The sequence below is a fragment of the Pempheris klunzingeri genome, chromosome 11 (genome assembly GCF_042242105.1).
Source record: "Pempheris klunzingeri isolate RE-2024b chromosome 11, fPemKlu1.hap1, whole genome shotgun sequence".
Classification (NCBI taxonomy): domain Eukaryota; kingdom Metazoa; phylum Chordata; class Actinopteri; order Acropomatiformes; family Pempheridae; genus Pempheris; species Pempheris klunzingeri.
The window spans coordinates 22,679,273-22,703,687 of NC_092022.1; the positions used below are offsets into that span (position 1 = coordinate 22,679,273).

General features: G+C 44.0%; 1 protein-coding gene across 1 annotated transcript; it reads right to left on the reverse strand.

The window, feature by feature from the left end:
- Positions 1 to 1,993: 1,993 nt before the first annotated feature.
- Positions 1,994 to 20,522, reverse strand: lima1a (LIM domain and actin binding 1a). Its single transcript, XM_070840197.1, has 11 exons — positions 20,465 to 20,522; positions 18,419 to 18,606; positions 16,881 to 16,926; positions 12,785 to 13,255; positions 7,848 to 7,914; positions 6,436 to 6,530; positions 4,960 to 5,025; positions 4,723 to 4,774; positions 4,266 to 4,330; positions 4,033 to 4,166; positions 1,994 to 3,708 (listed from the first exon to the last, which is right to left on the reverse strand). Exons 2-11 carry the CDS (start codon positions 18,541 to 18,543, stop codon positions 2,625 to 2,627), a joined length of 2,205 nt encoding a protein of 734 aa, XP_070696298.1. The 5' UTR covers positions 18,544 to 18,606; positions 20,465 to 20,522; the 3' UTR covers positions 1,994 to 2,624.
- Positions 20,523 to 24,415: the final 3,893 nt, after the last annotated feature.

A 24,415-nucleotide genomic window follows, 5' to 3' on the forward strand; every position in this document is an offset into this window, starting at 1 on the left:
GACGATTTAGTCTTTCATCGGTTAGATTAAAGGGAATGATGATATCCACGTCGTTATACTGTATCGGCTAAATCGGTTAATCAACTTCTTCATCTGAGTTCCTCCGCATCCTCCCACATCTGTATTTGCCCATCATGACATCTGCACCGCTGTAACGCGAACTGTAACGTACATTCCTCCAGACCTGCCTGTAAAGTGCAGACAGCAGGCTTCTGTCGGGCTTCGGTATGAAGACAAACCGCATCGTTCTCACACTAGGATACCGCAAACAGCGTGATGTAGGATTACCACACAGGGTCAACTGTTAAATCACAGATGTGCTGGAGATCATTTGTTTTTAGCTGCTGTTGTGCGTTTGATGACCTCGGCGGGTCTACAGGACATTTCAAAATATGTAAATCAGTCTTGTGTTTCTTCTCCTGCAGGGCTGGACAGAGACTTAAGTTCAGGTTGTGAGTGACAGCCTGGGCTGTGAAACTTATGCTAGACAGTGCAAAGATATTAAAGAGACACTGATGTGGACGATTCGGCCACGTCTAAGTTCAGGGTATTCAAGTCACTTATGTCAAAGTTTACTCAGATTCTCAGTTTACAGAAAGTTTCACGGTTCAACCAAATTAGAGCTAAACTTGGTTTTGGTTTTTTTTTTTTGTAGCGTCTCCGATTTCACTCCTGTGATAACTCCTCGCCTTGTTGACTTGCACTATAATGGCCTTGTACAGTACACGTATGTTCATCAATAAAGGTTTCAGTAATGTAACAAAGACATGGGTTTGTTTTGAAATGCACTTTTTAAAAGGGATTTTGCTCGAGTAACTGACTTTGGTCACTTTCTTATAAGTCCCCCTCTATAAAGGCCATTTATTATATTAAGATGCTTCATTTACAGGTTGTGAAAAATTGTTTGGTGCAGTTAGAGATGTTGGTCTCACGTGAATAAATTCTTATTAATATTAATACTTCCATAATAAATCCACTTTGGTCCATTAGAGGATCTTCCTGATGAATTAAAGAGCTAAAAAGACAAATGTTGCCCTTATTAATGGGTTATAACTAATTTATAAAGCATTAGTAAATAGTTATTAACAGTAATACATGCACTAATGATAACTTCTTAACATTGGATAATGTATTACAAAGCAGCACCCTGACTTTGTAGCCACACTTCTGTGGGCTGACTGAAATATCTCAATAACCTTTTGAAGGATTGTCATGAAATTTTGTGCAGCCGTTAATGACAACGTGTCCTAATGACTTTGGTCCGCAGAGGTGTAAATCCCTTGTGGATCAGTTCAATTTAAAGATTCTTAGTCATGTCAGGATGTCCAATAGTAAGAGTGTACGACCCTCCACGCTGATTCAGTCTGCGCTGCAGTCGTTTGTAATGAGTTGCGTTTACATGGACCCCAATATTCCACTATTAATCAGACCACCTCAGTGGGATCTTTTTATTTCAGAAGGTCCATGTAACCGCTGCTATTCATGGCTCAGTGCAGTCTGTCAGTTTGATGCTAAACTTTTGTTTGGACGTGTACTGAACCCTCCTGCTGATCCCCACACTTTTCTTCTAGCGCCACCATGAGGTTCATGTGTGCGTTTGGAGTAAAGCCTCCACGCTAATGTTGGACAGATTGAAAAGAATTTAGGTTCAGGCACTCATGTCCCACTCAGGATGAACTCTAACTGCTCCCCTGACTTTCCATGTAGCACCATCATCTGGTCAAAGTTTTAATTTTAATACTTTATTTAACTGCACATGTAAAACATTCCCATCAGCCTCAGCTGTGCTTTGTTTGGTGCCAACTAAGTAAATGTTAACATACCAGCACGTAAATGACCAATATAATCATAGAAACTGCCTTTGTGACACAGAGGCAGCATCAGGAGAGCCTCAGAGAGAAGTTAGACCCTCCTTGTTAGAGCATGTCCTTAACTGATCGGTACATGAACATATTGGCATGTTTGACGTAGAATGAGCCACTCAGACAAAACGTGTGTGTATAACAATTTATTTAAACTGTAGCAGTCTAAGATATTTGGTCCCCTGGTTTAAAAACAACTTTACAACATTATTCAGATCCAGTTATAATTCTTGACATTTTTTTTTTCCACGTACATACAGAATGGCAACTGAAAAGAAAAGTGACAGTGGTCAAAAAAAATAAAATAACCAAACCTATCATCTCATAAGATGGTAACAGATCAAAGTGCTGGGCTACAACAAAGTTAGCACGTCCTCTTTTAGCTTTCCTATTGAACGTGACTCCATTAAGAGGCCCCTCAGTGACGGTAGAAAATTACAAAAGTCATGTACACAAAAATAAAACTGATTCTCTACAGTATGTGTCATAACCTTTGGACATTCCTGCTCTAAAAATAGTCATTGCATGGGGGCAGCATTTTAAATATCGGACATTTAAAAATGAAAGACGTCAGAGCGACACATTCTCTAACAGTCCTGTAAAATCTATCTTGTAGGAATGGTTTCAAGAAGAGGCACAAGTAAAGGAGAGTTCACACTAGACACTGCAGCAACTCTTTAAAGGAGAGAGAAGAAAACGTCTAAAAAAAGAAGTCTGAGTGTCCGTGGCTGTCATCGTGTTGGCCAAGAGCAAATCCATCGTTTATACATCCTCCTCCTCTTCCTCCTCCTCCTCCTCGTAGTATCGGTTTCGTTTGATCATTTCCTCCACCGTCAGCGCCTCCTGCTGCTCCACCTCCTCCTTATCATCCACCTCCTCGCTGTCCCAGAAGCCCACATCCTGAGACGACCGGCTGGCCTCCACCTCGCCTTCAGGGGATGAGATGTCTGTAGGCGTCTCCTGTTTCAGAGGCAGCATCTCTTCCTCCAACACACCTCCATCCTCTTCCTCCTCCATCTTCTCCTCCTCTTCCTCGTGCCCAGGTTGCTCGTCCTGCGTGTCCTCTTCCTCTTTTGTGAGATGATGGTCTGGCATGTTTTCGCTCTTCATGTCCCCGTCCTGTTCCTCCTCCCCTGAGCTGGTGTGAACGTCCACACAGCTGTCTTCGGTGGGCGTCTGGCTGTCTGACGACTGGCCGCCGTGCTGCAGCTCCATGCTGGACGGTTCGGGACTCAGCTGCCCGTCGTCCTCGGGGGGAGGTGGTGGACTCTGCTTTCTGGCCTCGGGAGCGGGGGTGCTGCCGGCCTGTCCTGCCAGTGTGAAGGGCATGCTGCGCTCCTTCAGGGAGGAGCTGCGGCGCAGGCACGGCGTCCCTCTGGCCTCTTCAGAGGGTGAAGAGGGGGAGTCCTCCTCTGGGGGCCACTTTGCTCTGATGGGCTTGCTGGCGGAGCCCCCCTCCGCGGCTTCTCCGTGGCTGGTTGAATCCTCCAGCTCTGATCGTGGCGGCCAGGAGATTTTCAGCCTGCGGGTCTCAGAGGGTCTGTCGGTCTTGTCTGATGACCCCTGACCCAGAGCCTCCATGGTGGCCATCAGCACGTTGACTTTGGCCAGCGGGGAGTCCTCCACACTGGGGCTGTCCAGGTCTGAGGCCGGGCCAGGGCTCTGGACCTTCGGCTTGGTCTGAGTGCTGGACTGTGGCGAGGCGTCACCACCGTCTTTGCTCTCCCACAGCTCTTTGTGGGGCCGGTGGCCGAAGCCCTCGTCGTAGTTGCCCTTGGCCTTGAAGAGCTGGCAGAAGTGCGGCTTGCAGTAGACGTTGTTGTGCAGGGACGCGTAGTTTGCCAAACTGGCCAGGAGGGGAATAAAAAGGAGACGCAATTAGAAAAGTCTCTCATGAGTCATGTGATTATCAGTTCTCTATAAAATACTGGGACTACTGAGACTAAAGTGATATATATTATATAATAAGAGTTTTTTAGGTTCTTGTTGAGACAAATGGTGTCAGTGCCCCGATAGAAGAGTTGATTTTGACGTGTGTGAAGTGTTTTGGTTGCATTAGAACCTTTTGGGAGAGAATGTGTTCGGCCTCATGTCAGTAAAGAGTTGTGTGGGACCAAGAGGCCTCGGTGGCTGCATATCATCAGTGAATACCCTGTGAAGTCGTCCTCACCTGAGCTTGGTGTTGCAGTGTGAGCAGCGGAAGCATGAGCTGTGGTACACGTGCTGGTTGGCCACCAGCCTCTCCAGAGGATAAACAGTCTTCTGACAAGACACACAGGTCTCCCTCACCGGCAGGCGGAAGCTCTGCACAGAAGTGAATTCATTAGCTCGCACTGAAAATAACACCATGTGTTTCTCTGTGTGGGAGCGTGTGACACGAAGGGGTTTCCTGTGAGGACTCACTCTGGAGGTCTTGGGCTGAGAAGAGTCTCTCTGATTGGAGGATGCAGGGGTGCCAGGGGCAGAGCCTGTGGGATCACAAACAGACCAGTGTCAGAAAAAGGTAGGGACATGTCCTGAACACTAGATGGAGCCAATTTCATGTTTAATACAATCATTTTTTCCACATTCTCGGGGATTCCTGCTCTTTGTCAGCGCAAACATGAGCCAAAAAACCTTCATGTACTGCCTGTAGTAATAAATTAACCAAAAATAAATGTAGTTTTCTGAATAACTAAGATAACTCTTCCAGACTGGAGCTGCCATATATTTGATTTAGAATAATCTGAATCTACTTCAGCTGCTTAAATTATGTTTTTTCCATCGTCTCCCACACATCCACTGCAGCGGTGGTCTGATAGCCAAGTTCTCATTAGGAGGAGAGAATTCCTGTCATCTAAAGTCATGGAAAATAAATTACCATTGCTCTCCGAGGTAAAACCTTTCCTGCTGTTTGGCTCAGACTCTGGACTCTGTAACAAGAAAAGAGGATGTGAAGAAAATGTGCAATCCGGTTCATTGACAGAACTTTTCTACGTTACAGACTGTTACACATTTCCACATGGCAAGTTTTACAAAAGTATCAAACTGGCGTGTAATCATTGGATGAGTGAAAGGAGACCGGAGGCAGCAGTGTTGTTAAAGTCGGACCCCTCACCATGTCCAGAGTGCACGGAGGAACATTTTCCTTCTGCTTCCCACAGAAACCGTCCAGCTGATCGCTCTGAGAAACAAGACGGTAAGAACAGGAAACACTTAATCCACAGCACTCCCTTAAACATGACAAAACTTCCATCCTTGATTATTTGACTGTCTGAGCTGCCGGTTTATTTCTGTACACCGCTGAGATGCATCTTGGCCGCCTCCAGTCCACAGTTAGTTTGGGTGATTGGATTTGACTACAGAACAAAGAAGTCACCTTGAAGCTTTAATGCCAGACAGAGTGTGTGTAATGTGGTCTACAGTGCTGAACCTCGGGAACTGTAGGATTTCAGGTGCAAAGAAGAACATTTTGAGTATTTTTCAGTTAAATGGATAAGTGGTATTCTAAAACCTGGCCCATAATTTTACATATTTTGGGTTTGAAATGACTCGTAGCAAAAGCTTTTGAGATCAGTCCAGTAGATCGCCTCCACCGGCAGCCAAGAAGCTGCGAACCTTTGAGCTGTGTCGCTCTATTCAAAGCATCGACTCCGACTCTGATACATTTACTGTGCAAAAGAAGTTGCTGCCTCACTTAGTTTGTTTGTGGTTTAAAAGTGTTAGCTCAGGTTCAACGCAATATTTGTGTAACACACAAAAAAATGATTCAAAGGCAGCAGTTGACCACTAACTCCTGTGTTCTGAGCACTAAAATTACTGTTTTTGTCAATGGAGTCTGGTGGCTTTGGATAGCTCCATGTAACAGCTGTTTCTGGTCTGTCTCTGAAGGGATCCTTTCTATAATAACACTTAACAATTTAACACTCAAATAACAATTTAAGCCTGTCAATGGCAAAAAGAAGTACTGTTAGTGGACATATTGATCGGTGCAACTGCCCTGAAGGACAACATTGCAGCGATTACAGCTCTGTTCTTGGCTGCCGGCGAAGGCATTCTGTTGGACCAACGCCAAAGGTTTTTCCACCTACAAGTCATTTCCCACCCAAAATCTGGAGATCCTATAATGGAACCCGATAGTGCTGTTTGTTAAACCTCATCCCTCTTTCTAATTCAACAGCCCCGGTTTGTAACGCAGGCTTGCTGTGAAGAATTGGACGTCTTGGGGTGTCTGGGGAGTCTTCTCTCTGCTAATGGCTCTAAACAAGAGTAAAATAACCAAAAAAAACACTAAAGAACCAGAAGTTTAGCTGACACACATTAATGGAGCAATAATTACAATCCAATAAAAATAATATACGTTATTCTGACATGGTCCATTCTGCACAATTAAAAGTTTTACTTTTGGTAATTTAAGAAAGGTTTGACGCTAATGTTTTTGTACTTAGTTACTTATTTTGTAACTGAGTATTTCTATTTACTTTACTGCTTTTACTTGATCTGAGTAGTTGTTAGGCAACATGTGTGCAGACAAACTGGAGCACCACTGGAATGCACTTAGTTGTTCTGGAGGATGAGCGGCAGGAGTACTCACACTGACTGGGCCGGGGGAGACTTCTTGTTTGGAGATGGCAGCTTGGTAGAGGGCCATCCTGTCCCGCAGAGGAGTGGACTCTGCAAGACTTCCATCTGGTAAAGAGGACGTGAAGAGAGATCACAAGGCTGTAACGTTAAAACCTCCATCATAGATCATCATATAGCTCGTTAAGGAAACTCACTGAAGGTTTTAGCACAGCAGCTGTGATGTGCTTCTAAACTGGATTAACTATTTTGTTCTTCCACACACACGTTAGCTCACTGTGGCTAGTTTTTTTTTTCTTTTTGATTTACAGCATCTACATTTTTTCACAGCCCATTCCTGATGAGGATTTTTTTTTTTTTTCCACCCATCCCAGTTCAGGCTGAGTGCAGAATGTGCTGGTTAGTCATGCAGGCTGTGGACGGGAACACGAGGTCAGGAGTCGTGTGCGGTGCGGAGGGGAAACAGAGGTTTGCCTCTTCCTGTCTGCTGATCACAGCGGTTCTACAGACGTCTGTGTCGTCACTTCTGAACGTTTCACTTCTGGGAAGGATGTAATCCATCCAGAGAATGGCAGGACGGCACGCAGTGTTTTGGAGGACATTGTTTGGAACTGAGATGTTCCAGAGAACAATGCTGGACGTGCAGATAAAGGGAACAAAGGCTTTGGAAATGTGAGACTTCAGAGACGTTTTTTGCCTTTGACATTAAATGTATGCACAGTGTATTTGTCTTAACATTTGCTTTTAAATGCGGCCATAATCAATATTTTATGTTAACAATGAATCACAAGACTACTTCCATGTGAACGGGGTCTCTAAAGGCTTCATCACTGTGTGTCTCAGCTCATTTATTTAGATTTTACGGCCCACAACTTTGTTTTGGTTCACTCTCATTTTCAGAATAACTAAATAAATATTTAGCTTTAAAAACCCGCTGCTCAGCACCACACAGCAGAACAGACAGAAACACTTAGGGACTACATGGTGGAGCACTCAGCAGATAGAGTCAGATGTTTCCCTCCGTTGTGGTAGAGACCAAAAACAGAGCTAAGTGAATAATGACTTACATTCATCACCACGTCGACAAAAAGCCTTTTGAACTCTGCATTAGATTTAAAAATAATAATAATAAAATTTCTTCTGGTCATAATACCTTTAACTTGAAAACACTGGATATATTTTATTTTTTTAAATTTCTTTCACATCAAAAGATGCAGAAATGTGGAGCCTCCTGGTGCCACAGGGGGTTAATAATAAGAAACCTTTTGATAATAAACCTTATTTATATTGGACTTTTCTGTGTCCATTACAACGTGTCCTTGGGACATTTGTTGCATATTGTTCCCATTCTCTCCCATCATTTTCTTTCTAATAACAAAAGGCATACAATAACAAAGACGTAGCTGAAAAAATAGAAATGCATACCTCCTAGTAGCTGGTCCATGTTGGCGGTGTTATCGCTGTTTCCTCTACTCGTTTGCTCTCTGGACACCTGTAAAGAAAAAATGAAATTAATTAAAACACACATGGCACTAAAACAGCCTCAACGAGCACTGCATGACTAATGCAAACCCACTAGAGCACTAATACACCACCAGCTGACGCTCACATGTTTGGGCCAGTAGAGCAAACAGACTGGAAGCAGCACCGTCTATCAGGAAGATCAGAGTGTAGAGGGACAGGGGAAGTGCACAGACAAGAGAGAATCACTGAGGTAAAGCGTGGGGTGTGTGTGTGTGTGTGTGTGTTCAAACCACGTTAATCCCCTTATGAGCTCAGAGAGACGGAGCCTCAGACAGACACCCCGTCTGTCTGCAGCCACCAGCCAAAACTAAACTGATCATGTCTCTGTTGTGGTTTACACTGAAGTTCTGACCCTCCATTAATCAACCCTGAAAATATGGTCACTCGACCAGGATCTCGTCTTAAAACTCATGACATGGGTCAGAGATGTGTGGAGAAAGAGGCAGAAGCCGGTAATTAAATTTCTGAGTTCAAGGCTCAGAGCTCGTTAAAATATCTTGTGTTGATCTGGTGAAGTCACGTTAGCCAACGGGTGTCATCTCTCCTGCAGCAGTCAAACCACTCCCACTGGCAGGCAACCCAAGGGCACACATCGTTCTCCTCCAGTCAGCTCATGTGCAGATTATACAATAGGTCAGACCTCACCGGTGACGCTCCTACACATTTAGCCTTCAGCCTCAGTGACTAGCCGGCCGAGGACCAATACATGTTCTATACATTTACCACAAACACCACTTTGGTGTGTGCAACAGATTCAGGGCCAGTTTGTTTTCAGGCTCATACACCTGATGAAGCTTCGCCCGCTGAGTGCTGACTCAGGCTCAGGGTGTCTGCAGGCTGCAGCAAGTGAAGATTTCACATGAGAAAACAAAGCAGAGACGAATATTGAAAAGGGTTAGGTCTGGTTCAGACTTCTGACTGAAGTTCAAAAGGTAAATTTGATATTTTTAAACCTGGACCCCAAGTTATTCAAAGTGTCTGACAACATTATGACAGAGATAGAGCGGTCCTTTTTGTTTTAAAGGATATCTGAATGCTTAGTTGCCAGACTCCAAACCTTCTAGGAGCTACAATTAGAACAGAGCCAATCACTTAAACCTGCAAGAACTGATAGTCGGCCAACAGGCGGCGCCACAACAAGCTGTGAAAACAACACCAACATCTTTTAAATTGATATGTGAACGTCTTGGCAGACAGAGAGCTGCATTAGTATTCACCTGCAGCCATGGTTGTGTCCAGTATTTGAGTATCTGAGAACAAATGTCCGTCTCTTTAGCTGCTAAATGCTCCGCTACTGTTCATTAGCTAGGTGCTACATTTTTATGCTGTGCTGAGCAAGTTGTGCACATTGTCCCGTATTAACTCTCTTACAGACAAGTAGTTTGTTAATATAAGGAAACTGGTTGTAGCAGCTTGAAGCTCTGAGTGCAGGCTTTTATCAGGCGAGTATGGTGAGCCAGACTATCACAGATGATGTCATCTGAGGGCCACAACTGAGAAGCTGAGTCAGGAGTGAGGACATCATAAATAATACACATGTATGGCAACACACACGGAGTCATAACTGTATGCAGGAACACAAATGAGCACTGGGAGTGTGAGAGGGAGTGTGAGAGAACAGAGTCAAATCAAAACAAAAGAAACCGGCATCATCGTAATAAAAGATCCATCCCCAGGGGTGGATTATCCTCCAGAGACAGGAGGTGTAGCTTTGAAGGAGGGGGGTGTCTGAGACCGGTCTGTGCATGCGTGTCTGAACATGAGAAGGTGGGGGGGGGGGTCAGCAGGATGTAAACAAGCAGCCGGGCCATACGAGGTCTCAGCAGGCTGGATCAGGGTTCTAGACAAAAGAAGCTGCCGCTAATCCCGATACTGTTAAAGCGCTCATTCAGACCCACTTGCTGTTGCCCTCATGACTCCACCCTGTCCCTGAACCCACCTCACACAGAGTTTACCAGAGACAATACCCTGTTCTTACATTAAGCCAGACAAAGACAAAGACAGGGGAGGAGGGTACCTACAATGTGAGCTAATAGCCTTCAAACGAGGTAATATGCCCAGCACAAGCCACCCAATAATACTGTTGGTGGTGAGCAGACACAGATGAAAGGAGCCACTGACAAAGTTAGCCCGTGAAGTGGCCTTTGAGAAGCTGTTTTCATTCCAGATACTTTGCACCCATGTCGTCTAAAAGGCCTCTTTCAGCTGCACCGACAACATCCTAACCTTAACGGCACAGTCAACAGAAACAGACAGATAAGTCAAAGTAAGCAGTGTGTCTCAGGGAAATGAAGCCGGGCTCTGTTCAGAGGCTAAACAAAGAAACGTCTGAATGAAACACCATAGCTACCTCTCGTGAAGGCGACCGGAGGAAAGGCCACAAGCGGTAAAGAGTCAGCGGTGCAGTGGAGCCCGTTCAGAGGGAGTTTGGATGTGTGACTGAGTCCAGCAGAGAGCAGAGCAGCCTGAGCAGAGCAGCCCAGTGTGGCATATGACAGGGGAGATGTGGGGTAGGGCCTCTGGAGATGGTTAAAGGGGAGGAGGAGGGGGACGCAGACTGGGTGGGAATAGGGAAGGCGACAGAGAGCAGGTGTTCCAAAGAGGGGGGGGGGTACAAAGGGGGGTGTGGCCGGATGAGGGTGGAAATGATGACAGGAGGGGAGGCAAAGTGTGCCGTGGTGTTACAGATGGATTAGGGGGGTGTGCGCACTGTTTTTTCTCTTCCTACCGTGTCACGGTCCCCCAGCCTCAGAATAAAGCGGGGGTGTACGGGGTGGAGTCATGTGGGACAGGAGGGTGGTGGAGCAGCAGCTGGTGCAGGGGGTGACAGTGGGAGTAAAGGAGGGAGGGGATAGGTGGGGCTGAGCGAGTGTGTGGGAGGGAGGGGTTGTTTACTGGGCGAGGGGCAATTAATTTCAGAGTGCTTCATGACTGCATGCTACGCCCGGCCAGAGGAGGGGAGTGAGGGAGGGGGTTATCTAGATAAGGGGGGGGGGTGTTGATATAACAACAAGACTCGGAGGCTACAGCAGCTCTGTGAGCCTGCATGTTACATTAGCATTTAGCTCTAAGTAGTCCAATACTTGGGACGTTTTCTGTGTCAGTTCCACAGATGATGAACCTCATGGTGGCGCTAGAGGGAAAGTCAGGGATCAATCATAAAGATTTACTCTCTGGGGACCATGAATGTCTGTAGAAAAGTCTTTGCCTGTATATAAAAACAGACATTTCAATGTTAGAACCGTGCTGCTAGCATGGCTGAAAAAAAAAAAAGACAGAGCGGAGGTCGAGGTTTTTGAGGAGGGGGGGGGTTGAGAGAGGAAACAGAAGAGATGGACCCAAGGCCTGAGGAGCGGAGAAGTGGACAACAGGGATGATTGATGTGGTGGGGAGGGGCGGGGGGCCTCTGATGGCCTTAGGGGAGACGGTCTGAAGAGGCGCAGGGTGCAGATCAGCTGTCTACAGTCATGAGCCTGCACCATTACATCATCTGCCCTGTGAAGGGGAGCCCAACAAAGAGAAGCGGAGGGCCCGGCCTCATCTACACAGTGGACGCTATTGTAAGTCCCTCAATTCTGGGTCTACAGAACTGTATAGATCTTGTATTACTGCTGCTGAAGATTTCCCCAAACAATTCCGTCTTTGGTAAGACAACTATGCAGCGTGCAATAAAAGACTCTCCAGCTCCCTGTAACGCTGCTTGATCTCACTCTCTGAAAGCCCACGTTGGAGGTCAGTGTTGAGTTGAAAGCCGTGGAAAAACAGAGCTTTTGTTACAACGCCACATTTTTTTTAAAAATAATTTCTTTTGCCGAGAACCACTCCTTTGTTGGTATTGGATGCCATGATATCAACAAAACATCTCAGGTTTAAAGGGTCTTCTGTATTTCTCTTATTCTCAACAAGTCCCACGAAAAGATCCAAATCAATAACGAGGGAATCCTATTAACTTAAGTATAGTCTGTAACCAAAGACTTCTAATGAGGTTGCTTGTATCTGGAGCTCACAGCATCCAGCCAGGACGATTCTCAAAGAAATAGGGAGGGAAATTCAAGTTAAGTTTACATTACTGTTCAGTCCACTATGCACTCTCCTTTAACATCTGGCTCTTTGGCTGCTCATCCATCATGAACAGTATAGTGCAGAGGGCAAATACAAAGTACAAAATACATCCAACATAAATAAACTGAGGTCCAGCTGACTCTGGGTCAGTGGTGATTTGTAAGTTGAAGCCTCATAATGGCTTGAAATGTTCTCTTCCTGTCATAAATGGGCGCTCTGTTTTGAGGAAACAAGGCACGGCTGTTGTTAGCATGTCACACCTCGAGTGGGAGCACTTTACATTTCACACGCCTCGAGCAAACGCGTCACAGGACATGAAATGCTTTGGCTTTTATACTCCACAAAAAACAATTAGCTTCCTTGGGGCACATTAAGCGGAGCTCCGGTCACTGATGCTTGTCGAGAAGATGTGCGAGTCAGCAGTGTGTGTGTGTGTGTGTGTGTGTGTGATGAGATGAGGGATGGTGAAGCGAAGCTGCACCATGTGACTCCAGCATGACAGCACTGGAGGGATCTGACCTCTTTGAGAACAAGCAGACTTTTTTACTTCAACTAAAACTAAATCACAATCCTGTTTCTGTTTGAGATGAAATTTAAGAAAGTTTTAGACTCTTCAAACTGTGAATTTACACCTTTGCACTTGTAAAACATTGAAGGTGGAGCAGAAGTTGGAGAAGAAGAAAAAGAAAAATCCTGTTCACACATGACAGTAAGATATGAGGACAAGTTCCAAAAGCTGGTCGCCATCACTAAAAAAAAAAAAAAAAAAGACTTGCCTTATCGGTCAGGTTCTCTCCCTTCTCGAACATCATCTTGAGGCTGTTCAGAGGAACACTGGGCTTCTCTGAATCAGGCACTTCAGCTGCTGCCTTCTGCCCCTCTGAAGCTCTGCTGGGACTCGCCTCCATGTCTGTCAGATCCTCGGGCTGAGCTGCCTGCAGCTGGTTGGAGCTGGTCTCACTGGCCCTGAAGTGATCCCGTGTCTCTGGCTCTGTGTCCTGGTCTTGTGGGAGTGTGGTGGCAACGAGGGTGTTGGACTGGGTCTCTATCTGTGATGTGGGAGTGGGTCTGGGGCCTGTTGATTGACTGATGTGGGTCTGAGGGGACGCAGGGCCGCAGGGTGAGGCTTGAGGTTGGGCTCTGTGGCCGGAGGGCTGCTGCTGCTGCTGCTGCTGCTGCTGTTCCCAGCGTTTCTTCAAAACACTCAGATTCCCACTGCGCAGCGTGGACGGTAGAGGTTCTGCAACCTGAGGAGACAATTCACAAACTCATGTGTCCTCATTAAAAAAAAAAAAAAAAAAAAAAAAAAAAAAAATCACACATTCAACTAAAATACCTTCAAATGCAACTGGACCCAGGTCTGAGGACTACTATGCAAACTGCAAAGTCTATAGTGCAAATGTACAACATGTTATGGCTGTTAGTATCAATTATTTTCACCATGAAGCTGAAAATTTACATCTTGATTAAGGGAGTCATTGTACAATGTCAGAAAATACTGGGAATGTGTAAATAATAATTTCAGACAATTCAGGAACTCTTCCCTTTTTTTACATTGACTAAAAGAATCTGGAAAAGCAGTTGGACCCAGGTCACATGTCAGACTGGAACTAACTATTAGAAATTGTTACAGCCCTAGAGCCTTGGTCGTCTCTCTTGCTTTTCTGTTGCAGGTCCCTGGCTGGGCGGAGCATACGATCACCTAACCAGGCACACCTGGCCAGTGTACCAGGTTATATAGGCCGGCCTGCGGAACCAGAGCCCTCTCTCTTTACATCCAGCCACCCATGCTCTTTGTTGTTATAATAAAATGGTCTTTATTTACAGTAAAGCCTCTCGTGCACCTCTTCCTTTGTTGAGGCCTGGGAGCCAGCCGTGACAAAATGAATCTACTTGTTGTTTTCTAAATTAATCAAAACATCAGAAACAGTAAAAAAAAAATCCATCACAATATCCCAGAAACACATATTTTGACCACAAAGTCCAAAGATAGTCAGTTAACATTAACATTTTTTGGCATTTTAGTTTGAAAAATGACTAAATAGCTGCCAATTCACCTTCTTGTCATCTTAAACAGAACAAACTATGAATCAACTAATAATTTCAGCTCTAACGCAACACAAAGAGGCCTGTAACGGACTTTGGGTCCCGTGTCATTTATTTAGGACTAAATAAAACATTTCAGCATAAATGACAATGAATCTATTGTTTGTCTGTAAAACGTCAGAGAAAAGTAAACTCAAGGTGAGCTTGTCAACTTGTTCTGTCTGACCAAAAGTCCGAACCCAAGATTTATTCAGTCAACTTTCACATCAGTTATAGTAAAAAAAGCAGTTGCTGATTAGTTTTTTGTTGACTGACTAATGACTAAACAGCAGTAGTCTGATGTGTACCATGCAAACGACAGTTCTTCATGCAGATTTTAAGTAAATGAGCACATTAGACAGACTTTGCTTCAATACTAGTGAATCCAGAGGAGTGAGAAGGCAGGGAAGATAAGCTGCCAGCCACACAAAGAGTCGTACATCAGCACTGGATATGGTGACTCACTATTTCTAAGGATTTGATAGAGAAGACTGAGGGATGATAGCTGCTCTCTGAATCTGTTCTTAGTTAGTGTTAGTCAATGAATTTCATCAACACTGGACTGACGCCACCTGATCCACCAACTGCTGAATGAAACTAAAAACACTAAATATAACCACGTCCACACACACACACACACGCAAGTGAAACTACATGTTCATGCAAGCCGACACTTTGAGCTCTGCGAGAAGGAGAGAAGACGGTAAAGTGAGGAAACAGAAAGAGCTGCACAAAAAGACAAAGAGCCGTGAGCTGCTCAGCGTGCTCGGCTGTTAACCTGGAACTGCTGGATACAGAACAGAGAGCGACAGAGCTGGAAGAAAAAACCCACCAAAGTTAGAGAGTAAAAACCTGAGAGAGGCTGAAGACCCGGCTGTCCAGTTGGCGTTGTGTGTTTAAGTGTGTGTGTGTGTGTGTGTGTGTCTCTGCTGGCCTGGCTGGAAATGCTACAAGCTGTCCCAGATGTGAGAAGTGGTCAGAGCAGCATGAAGTAACCAGCCCACCCCCTACAACACAGAGGGGAGGAAGGAGGGAAGGAAGCAGAGAGGGAGCGAAGGGGTGAGGGGCAGGGAGGCAGGGAATGGGGGAGGGAGGGAGGGAGAGAAAATCAGAAACAGAGACTGAGGGAGGGAAAATAAGTCCAGGAAATGAGAAAAAGGTAAAGGGAGAGTGTGCTGGAAACAGAAGGCAAAAAGCTCCACACAAAGACTGAACCTGGATAAATAATGATCTTCTGATGAGCCTTTGTGACCGTTATCTCTATCTGATGTTTATTTTAGGGATTGGATTTAACAGGAAGACCTCTGGCTCTCCCTCCTGCCTCCATTCCCTCTTCACTTTTTCTACTGAAATGGAGGCTAGAAAAAATTAACCGGCTGAAAAAGATAATTAAAGAAATGTTATTAAAAATGACGTAGCCAGCTGATAAGCCTCAGAGTCCGCAGGAGGCCCGGGAGCTCTGTGGGGCTGCACCCCAGCAACTATAATGTTAACCATGTTCTTAATATTAGTTTAGCAAGTTAGCATGCTAACAATTGCTACTAAAAGACAAAATACAACCAGGGCTGATGGGAACGTGGTTCGTTTTGCAGGTTAGAAACCGAAGCAGATCTTGACCTGATGATGGCGTGAGGAGAAAAGTTGGGGCATCACCGAAATCAATACTGTTCATTCTCAGGGGGACATGAATGACTGATCCAGACTGAAATATCTCAACAACTATTTGATGGTACAAAGTAGTTAGTGGACTGAATGAGTGGACGTCTACGTGAAGGAACTAAATCATAAAGAAACTTTTTGCAGGAAAATGGAAATCTCCCAGAAAAAGTCCTGAAAACATAAATAGAACTACAAAATCAGACTCTGAGGACGGTACACTGAACACACCACAAGGCTAAAAAGCTTTTATCACCTATTGATTTCCTCTGATTAAATTTACACCAATAACCAAGGAGGAGATGAAGAAAGCTGCAACATCAGACAGACGTAGAAGAGAGGAGCAACACACCTACCTGACCCTACACCAACCCCCATCCACCCCCCCAGGTGCTCTCTCCCCACAGCAACACTGTCTTCTAGGCACTAACGAGCCCTCCCACACAGATCAGGTGGGACGGAGGCGTCTTGTTACCACTGCTGCATGACAGCAGATGCTGATACGTGTGTGTGTGTGTGTGTGTGTGTGTGTGTGTGGAGATGCTGCTCACTGTTGAGCCACAGATGCCTCACCTTGAGATTAATGTCTCCAAATAAAAGCTTGTCTAACCTTAAACTGCAGCATGTGTGTGCCAGTACAAGAGCAGCAACATGAGATGAGAGCAGATTCACTCAAACACTGTTCTTAAAAGTACAATTCTGAAGTTCTTAACTTGAGTATTTCCGTCTCATGTTACTTTATACTTCTGTCACACAGGAAAAAAAAAAATCTCTTTATTACATTATCATCATTGTTATTAGGTCTTTGAGTTCATATACCAGTGGGGGTGGCCAACTGGTGTGCAGGGTCTTTAAACTACCCAACAATTTATAAAGTAATTCACATTAAGTGCATTAAAAATGCTGCTTGCATTTTACCCTAAACCTTTCTATATGATGAGCACTTTTACTTTTGATATCTTACTTTAAGGACACTTGGCTGATAATCCTGTACTGACTATTACAGTGTATCACTGTGTTGATGAGGATCTGAATACTTCTAATAATAATACTTCTTCCACTACTGTGAAGAAGTGATTCTGTGTTCACATCCCGCACACACACACACTTAATACTGAAAAAGGTACCTACCGCTTTCTTCCTCTCTGCATTTCCTTCCTCTGCTGCCATCTGGTACCTGAGGAGGAGGAAGACAAGTTGGGGAACCGACAGTGAGTTGGGCAATATTTCTAGTTATACTGCCATTGTCACACACTGCTGGTCCTGTCTTATCCTGCTGCACACACCTAGGGAATTAATATGAAATGTTCCTACTCCGCTCCAAAAACATGAGATGACTTCATGCATTACAGTAAATCTGGATGGAAAATCTCCAGCCCACGTGGGGTCACACAGAGGAAGTGGATCCACTCATCTATCCACCTCTGCTTTTAAACTGAAGACAATCTAGGCTCTATTGTCTCACATACCCTCGACTCATCTGAAGCTGAGGTCAGTCTGTAAAGAGTCTTTTATATACGATTTAATGGTATACTTTTATTTCATGATGTCACTTTGGAGCTCCATGCCTGCGGAGATGTTTCTGTGGTTTTTAAATGGGGTAACAAAAGACCTGAGAGATTCAAGCTGGTAAATTGCAGTCGCTCATACCAGCAGGGGTCTCTCTGTTCCTAACTTTGTGCACCACCTCTGGGTGTCCCAGATGAGGAATATGAGACACTAGATGGACAAGCACACCAATATCATATGTAACAGTTTAGAAACAATAGGTAATGGATCACTTTCACTGTCTGATTTAGCTTTAAAATTAGATTAAAAGAAGATTATTGATCAAAAACAATATATGCTGTTAGTAAGAACAAAATACCTGCACATTAACAGGACAAGTACAAAAGGCTGTTCAGATGCAAAAAGAATTACTTAATGTCCTACGATCCAATTTTTTTAATTCTGCATATGGAACAAATGGATTACTTTGCCTGTAATTGTTGCCTTAAGCTGGTGCTATTTTTTTGTCCGTGTGCAGGCGATATTTCTATAACCATTATAGAAAAGCCTGGATTCAAGATTGTAAACCCTTTCTCAAATGTTTGACAAAACATGTCAACATCCCCCATGTGAAAGGTTATCATACATGCTGGGAAACAAACTGGACCATTTCTTATACACAGTGAGGGAAACAGAAAATACGGTCAACGTCTGGTCCTTCCCAACAAACAGCGCAGTACTAACACCTAGTGGTCAGACGGAGGGAGTGAAGAGGAAACATTATCCATGTAACCACCCTCTCTGTTCACGAATTAGTAACTCAACGTTGTCCCGGTACAGGGGGGGACAACCCTGGATGGGGGTGCACTTCCGTAACAACTTGAGTTTTACTCAGTAAAGTCTGTGAACCAGAAAATGACACAAGCACAACTGGAGTAAGAACTAGTTGGGGCTGATGCTCAGATGATTGTTTTTCAACAGAAAAGAGGAAACTGAAAACAGCTGAGTGGTGACAAAGTGAGGAGGACCCTTGGCCTCCTTTCTGATCATAAGCACAGGAGACGACAGGATGAGACCACAGATTAAAAAAAGACTTATCTGCTGAGTGGCTGCTGGTAAATTATTAAACTCACGGTGGAGGCCAGAGGCAGAGAGGCAGACTGAGCCAAGGTGAGACTTACTTGGAGAAGCGCTCTGCGATAGCGTTGTTTTTGCCCCGGGCTGAGACGATGGATAGCTCCTTGGCGGTGACCCTCAGGGACTGGGACGCCCACTGCCTGCGACTGAACGGAGCGACGGAGGCCATCTTTGTTGCACGTCTGAGCGATCAATTTGTCTTGTCAGCTTGCCAGGAGCGCACGTCGTAACTCTGAGAGAGGAGAGGGCACAAACAGGAGCAGCCTGTTGAGCCCGATGAAAACGAAACCAAGGCAAACAAGCACATGGACTGGTGGTAAACCGTCTTCACTCCCTTCTCCTCGCTCTAAAACTGGAGTTTAAACAGAAGAAACACCTTTCCTGTAAATGTATATCTGTTTGACACCCTTCTAACACTGCTAAATAAACACCACACTGACCTCCTGTCTTCACACATGTACACTGTTACACACACGCTTTAAGCCTGATGTGCCAGTGAGGCTTTTATTACCAGTACAGAACCTCACCAAGAAATCAATACATTTTCCCAGACTACTACATTTGACTGTGTCAGCACTGCAGCATAGACTGGCCCCAGCGTCTGAGTCAGAAAGTCAATAGAGCGCATCACACAGCCACTGACCATCTGTTCCCTGTGTGACTTTGCTCTAACTGAGCCTCCAGGGCGACTACCAGCAGACAAGACAACTGATCCGCCTGCATCACACACACACAAAAAAAAGCCTTCTTGTATGCTACACACACTTTCACAAAACACACACGTCTCTACCTGCTCGCCTCTTCTGCAACTTCACAGCCTGGAGGCCGAGGGCAAGCCGACACACGCTGCGGCACCGTCAGCTTCCAATAAGTAACTGTCATCTGTGAGTTATACACGCTCCGGATGAACCCAACAATGAGGTCGGTGAGCGGGTCGGTGACGGCAGAGCCTCCGGGGTCGCGACTCATAGGCTCGACGTCACTCAGCAGGTGGACTATTGTGGGATGTTGCCTAGTTTGGACTGGCTCGTTAATTTCAACAATGTCTCCTTTGTGTTATGGATTCCCAGCAATATCATTTGGGACTGTTAAAATGACATCCCACATTATTATCATTATAAGTGACTACCTGGTACTGACCTACATTAACCTAAGGATTATTCATTATCAATTCATCTACTAATTCAGCTACTCATTTAGCCTTTGGTCTGTAAAACATAAAGAAGTGAAACTTCCAAACTTCTTCAAGTACAAAATGATCATCATACGTCTCATTTTGTCTGAACATCAGGCCAAAATATAAGATATTATACAGACGGTGGCATCTGCAAATTCAAATTATGGCATTTTTCTGGGATGTTCCCTCAGTAGGAGTGGCTCCTCCTCCATTTCTACAACAATTTGGGAACTGTTGCTCTCCCATTGAGATCAGTCTCTTATCTGATGACTGCGGCTGAAACTAGCGATCGGATGAAATGTTGCAGAAAACAGAAAATTTCAACATTTCCCAATGTGAATTCTTCAAATGTTGTCATAATTAAAAACACCAAAGTATTTTCAGTTCACATTGACAGAAAACAGAGAAAAAGCAGCAATCCTCACATTTGAGAGGCTGGAAACAGAGAATGTGTTGCTTGGTAATGACTTGATAACCATTAATTCATTTGTTTTCTGTCCATCGGCTAATCGATCACTTGACTCATCGTTTCTAGCTAAATGTGCGTGCTCAGGGTTACAGTTGTCTCCCACCTGCTCAAATACAAATGAGGGTTGATAGGGACTCTGTCCAGGCTACCATTCAGTCACAGAGGGTTAGATTACAAACAAAGCAGGATGTAAAGCTGATGCCTACCATGCAAAGCTGAGTTTAAAGTCCTGTAGCAAAATATCGCCAACCTACTCTGAGGAAAAGAAAGCGATCAGAGGCTTTAGACGCCTGATTTCTAATTTAAAAGGTGAAAATAATACATGGATGCTTGATTTCAAACTTCAAAGAAACATGTAAAGAAGCTCAAGTTTTAAAACAGCTGAATCTGCCATTTTTTCACATCACCAGGTCGAAAAGGAGAATTTAAAACAACGCCGCCTACCTGTGGTTATCTTAGCGGTTTCACTCCCTGGTGCTTGTGCGTGATCAGATGTCCACCGCTTGTGTATTTCCTTGTCTTTTCACTCCTGAGCTGCTTGCACCAGTGCTTTTGAGCAGAGGGGGAAGTAGGAGGAGTCTCACCACTCCCATTTAACTCCTGTCAGCCAATAATGAGGCGGCATTCACCTCCACCTGGCAGGTACGAGCTCTCCCTCCCTGTCCAATCAGCAGCACTGGGTGAGTACAGAGCAGCCTGAAGCTATGTGAGGACAACATGGCAGACAAGTAGCGATGAGGGGGGTTGAGAGAGGAGGATAGGGGGAGGGGGGAATCCCACACTGGATTCCTGGAAGCTGAGCGGACTGCAGACTAGTGACTGCCTACTTTCTCACAAGGTCAAGACTTTAGAGGATGTGACTAATTCACAATCCTGGCTGACGCCACTGAAATAAAGAGGGGAGTTAGAGAATATCAGACGCTGCTTTAAAAATAAAAGTTTTGTTTATAAAACACACAAAGAGAAATAACCATCTAACCTGTGTAAAATGTGTATCGGATAACTTTTTAAATTTTAATCTTGGGCAAACAGCCTATGATGGCTGTAGTGGTGTAATTCGACATGTAAAAGATGCTTTTTGTTTAAGTAGAAACAGCCGTTATGTCGCTCTCTTCAAAGCCACCAGACTCCATTGAGAAATATTGTAATTTTACCTCGCAAAACACAGGAGCTGCTGATTTACCCCCGCCTCAATCGGCTAGTTTGAAGTCACACAATAACACAACTAAGAGATAAAGGCGGTGGTTGAGCTCCCATCTTCTACAAGGTAAAATTACATTCTTTTGTCAGTAGAGTCTGGTGGTGCTACAACAACTGTTTCTGGTTAAACAAAATGGATCTTACAGGTCTATCTCTGCAGGAATCCTTTCCATAATGTCATCAGACAATCTGAGCCAGTCAGTGGCACAAACAAGCACTTTTAGAGGACGTGCTTTGACACGTGCAGTTACCCCTTCGGATTTTCATAACAGCCTTTCCAGCCCGTTCACATCTGCCAGCTGAGACGATCTACTGGACCAATTCTGAAACCTTTTGCAACTACCAGTCGTTTTGAACCCAAAATATGTCAAATAAATAAATACTCACATGCCGATGAAACAGGGTTTTTCCTCGCTGCAATCAAAGATCCATTCCCTTCAGTGTAAGAGATGGGGGACAAAATCTGCAGTCTTTGTTCTGTGAAAAGATATATTCCAAAATCTATCAGAAGCCAATTAGAAACTTCAGCAGTTGGACAAATCACGTGAGTATCAACACAAGTTAAGGTCTTTTTTATTGCGCTGCAGCTCAGCACTGAACCACACCAGGAAAGGATCCTCTAACATATATATCTGTTTCGTATTTTTTATTTTTTCTTCCTATGTTAATTGTGACTGGACCTAAACACCTGGGTGAACTCCTTGTATATAAGATAGATTCATCCTCAAGAGTTGTCTAATGCATGCTGGGTAAACAGGTGCTTAGGAAAACACAAACATGTAACAGACTGTTCTTATATTTTGTTGTTAGTAAGTAATTTACTTGATATTCCCTCAAATTATCTATTTGTTTCATTCATTTTAAGGACGTGTTTATCTTTGTTATCTTTAGGTTTCATGAAGTGACTGTAATCTTATTATTGTATGTGAAGTAACTGCATTGGACTGGAAAAAAAACTAAACTAACCTAAAAATATCCAATTCATTATCGTAAGAATATGGAAGCTTATCAAATATTTTGAATTTTTGCTTGAGAATTGAGATTGAGATTGTTTTAATCTAATGCTAATCTGTTCAGCTGTTGCCATTTTATCATCTTAAAGTAAATTCTTCTCCTTCTCCTCTCCCCTTTGACCTCACACACGGTGTGTGAGGCGGTGCATCGAGGCCCTCGGGGGATACTGAGACTTCAGCTCTGTAGTGGCCCAGCAGACTTTCAGCTCCATCAGCGTGACGTTAGCAGAGATTCAGTCTAATCCCAAGCACATGATGGCTGTGTTTGGAGAGGACCTAGCCTTATCTCACTTTAAAAAAAAAGAAAATTCCCAGAAACTGGATTTGAGATTTCTGAGAATTTCAAGGAAAAGACCGAAGATAGTTTCACTTTCACTGCAGTGTTGTGGCTGTAGGTGAAGTTTTCTTTCCCTTTCTTTCTCAAACATCTGCAGGACGTGAAGACAGTGTATCATACGGAGAAGTCCTTCACACATCCAGTCTCACTTTCACAACCTTGTGTCTTTTAGAGCTGCAACAACTAGTCAGTGATCCTTCCAATACACTGATATTCGTTTGAGAAAAACTCCAATCAGACTCTGGTTCCAGCTTCTTTAATGTGAAGATTTGATGCTCGTCTTTCTATGATTTTTTTTTATTTATTTGGGATTGTTTTTCAGACAAAATAAGACTTGTGAAGGCATCTCGGCCAGTAGGAAAGTGCAGCAGACATTTTTCACTTTTTTCTTACGTAAAATAATCTGCAGATTAAATCAATAACAGAAATAATCGTCAGTTGCAGCCTGTCTGTCTTTCTGACCGTGTGGGAGGAAGTATTCAGGCCTTTTACGTAAGTAAAAATAACAATACCAAGGAGTAGAAATACTCTGTTACAAATAAAAGTACTCTTTATGCAGAATGGCCCATTTCAGAATAATAGACATTAGATTGCTGGATTATAGTTATTGATGCATTAATCCCACAGTAACTAGATTACGGGTATAAAGCCTGCCATTGGACGACTATTCCAGTTCTCCTCTATCTGTGTGCTGCTGTTTTCACTGTCGCTAAACGAAACAACAACTTTTAGTGATAAAAAAAAAAGACCAGCAGAACTTGATAACATTATTAAAGCGACATCACAACAGCTGATGGATGTCAGAAAACAGATCAGCAGTCAGTTAAATAATGTTCTACAAGAGCTCCATACAACTACAGCTACTGAATCAGCTATTAAGTCCGGTGAGCTCCTCCAAGGCACCAGTCATCAAGTTATGGTTATCTTTCTTATCAGTAAAAGTCGCATCACATCATCCACATACTGTGCGCCTTGTACTGTCGTGTACTTGTACTGTTATGTGCCGTTTTCTTTTGTGAGGATTTAGCCATTTTAATGTCAGGGCTCAACTCCCAATGAGCAGACATTCCACCAAAACAAGTTTGCAAGGTGTCCGTCACTGCATCCTGGGATCAGTGCCACTTAAGACCACTGTGACTGGTTCAAAGAAATACAAACAAGCCAGTGTTTTCCTCCTCTAACAGAAAGATAATGGGTTCAGCGAGACCTTTCTCCAGGAAGGAAGTGTGGCGATAGCTCTGGCTTCACAAGACTATTTATGCATTAATGTGTACATCAATAATGCAGCTGGTAAAGGTGGGGCCGCTTTTAACTACTTTATGTACGCCAGGAGGCTTAATCATTAAAAATGTATCATAATTTGAGTAGTTTTTTGTATTAAAACAACATATAACTACAAATAATCTGACTCTGCAAAATAACTAGTAACTAAAGACGTCACCATAAATGTTGTGGAGCGAAAAGAACAATATTCGACTCCAAATTGTGGTGGAGTATTAGTAATCTATTAGTCACATTCCTATTGTCAGTGCTATAGCTGCTGTTAGTTTATTGGTTGCTCTTTGTGTTTTTTCTCTCTCTCTGTCCAACCTCCACCCAACACGGACCCTGACAGAAAGCCGCCCACATCTGAGCCTCGGTCTGTTCGAGGTTTCTTCCCATTAAAGGGAAGTTTTTCCTGCCATTGTTGCCTAATATAATATCTGATGCTGCTCATGTGGGGATTCTTGAAGCCTTAATTTTGAATTCCTGAATCGTTAGGTCTCTCTCTTAATTAAAGAGTTTGGTCTAGACCTGCTCTTTATGGAAACGTCTTGAGAGAACGCTGTTATGAACAGGCGCTCT

What these genes read in the sequence shown, in the direction of transcription:
- lima1a (XM_070840197.1), bottom strand. Translation starts at nt 18,543, where the DNA reads ATGGCCTCCGTCGCTCCGTTCAGTCGCAGGCAGTGGGCGTCCCAGTCC. An exon ending in ATGCAGAGAGGAAGAAAGCG is followed by an intron (nt 13,256 to 16,880) that starts GTAGGTACCTTT and finishes TTGTCTCCTCAG; the next exon opens with GTTGCAGAACCTCTACCGTC. An exon ending in CATGGACCAGCTACTAGGAG is followed by an intron (nt 6,531 to 7,847) that starts GTATGCATTTCT and finishes CCTCTTTACCAG; the next exon opens with ATGGAAGTCTTGCAGAGTCC.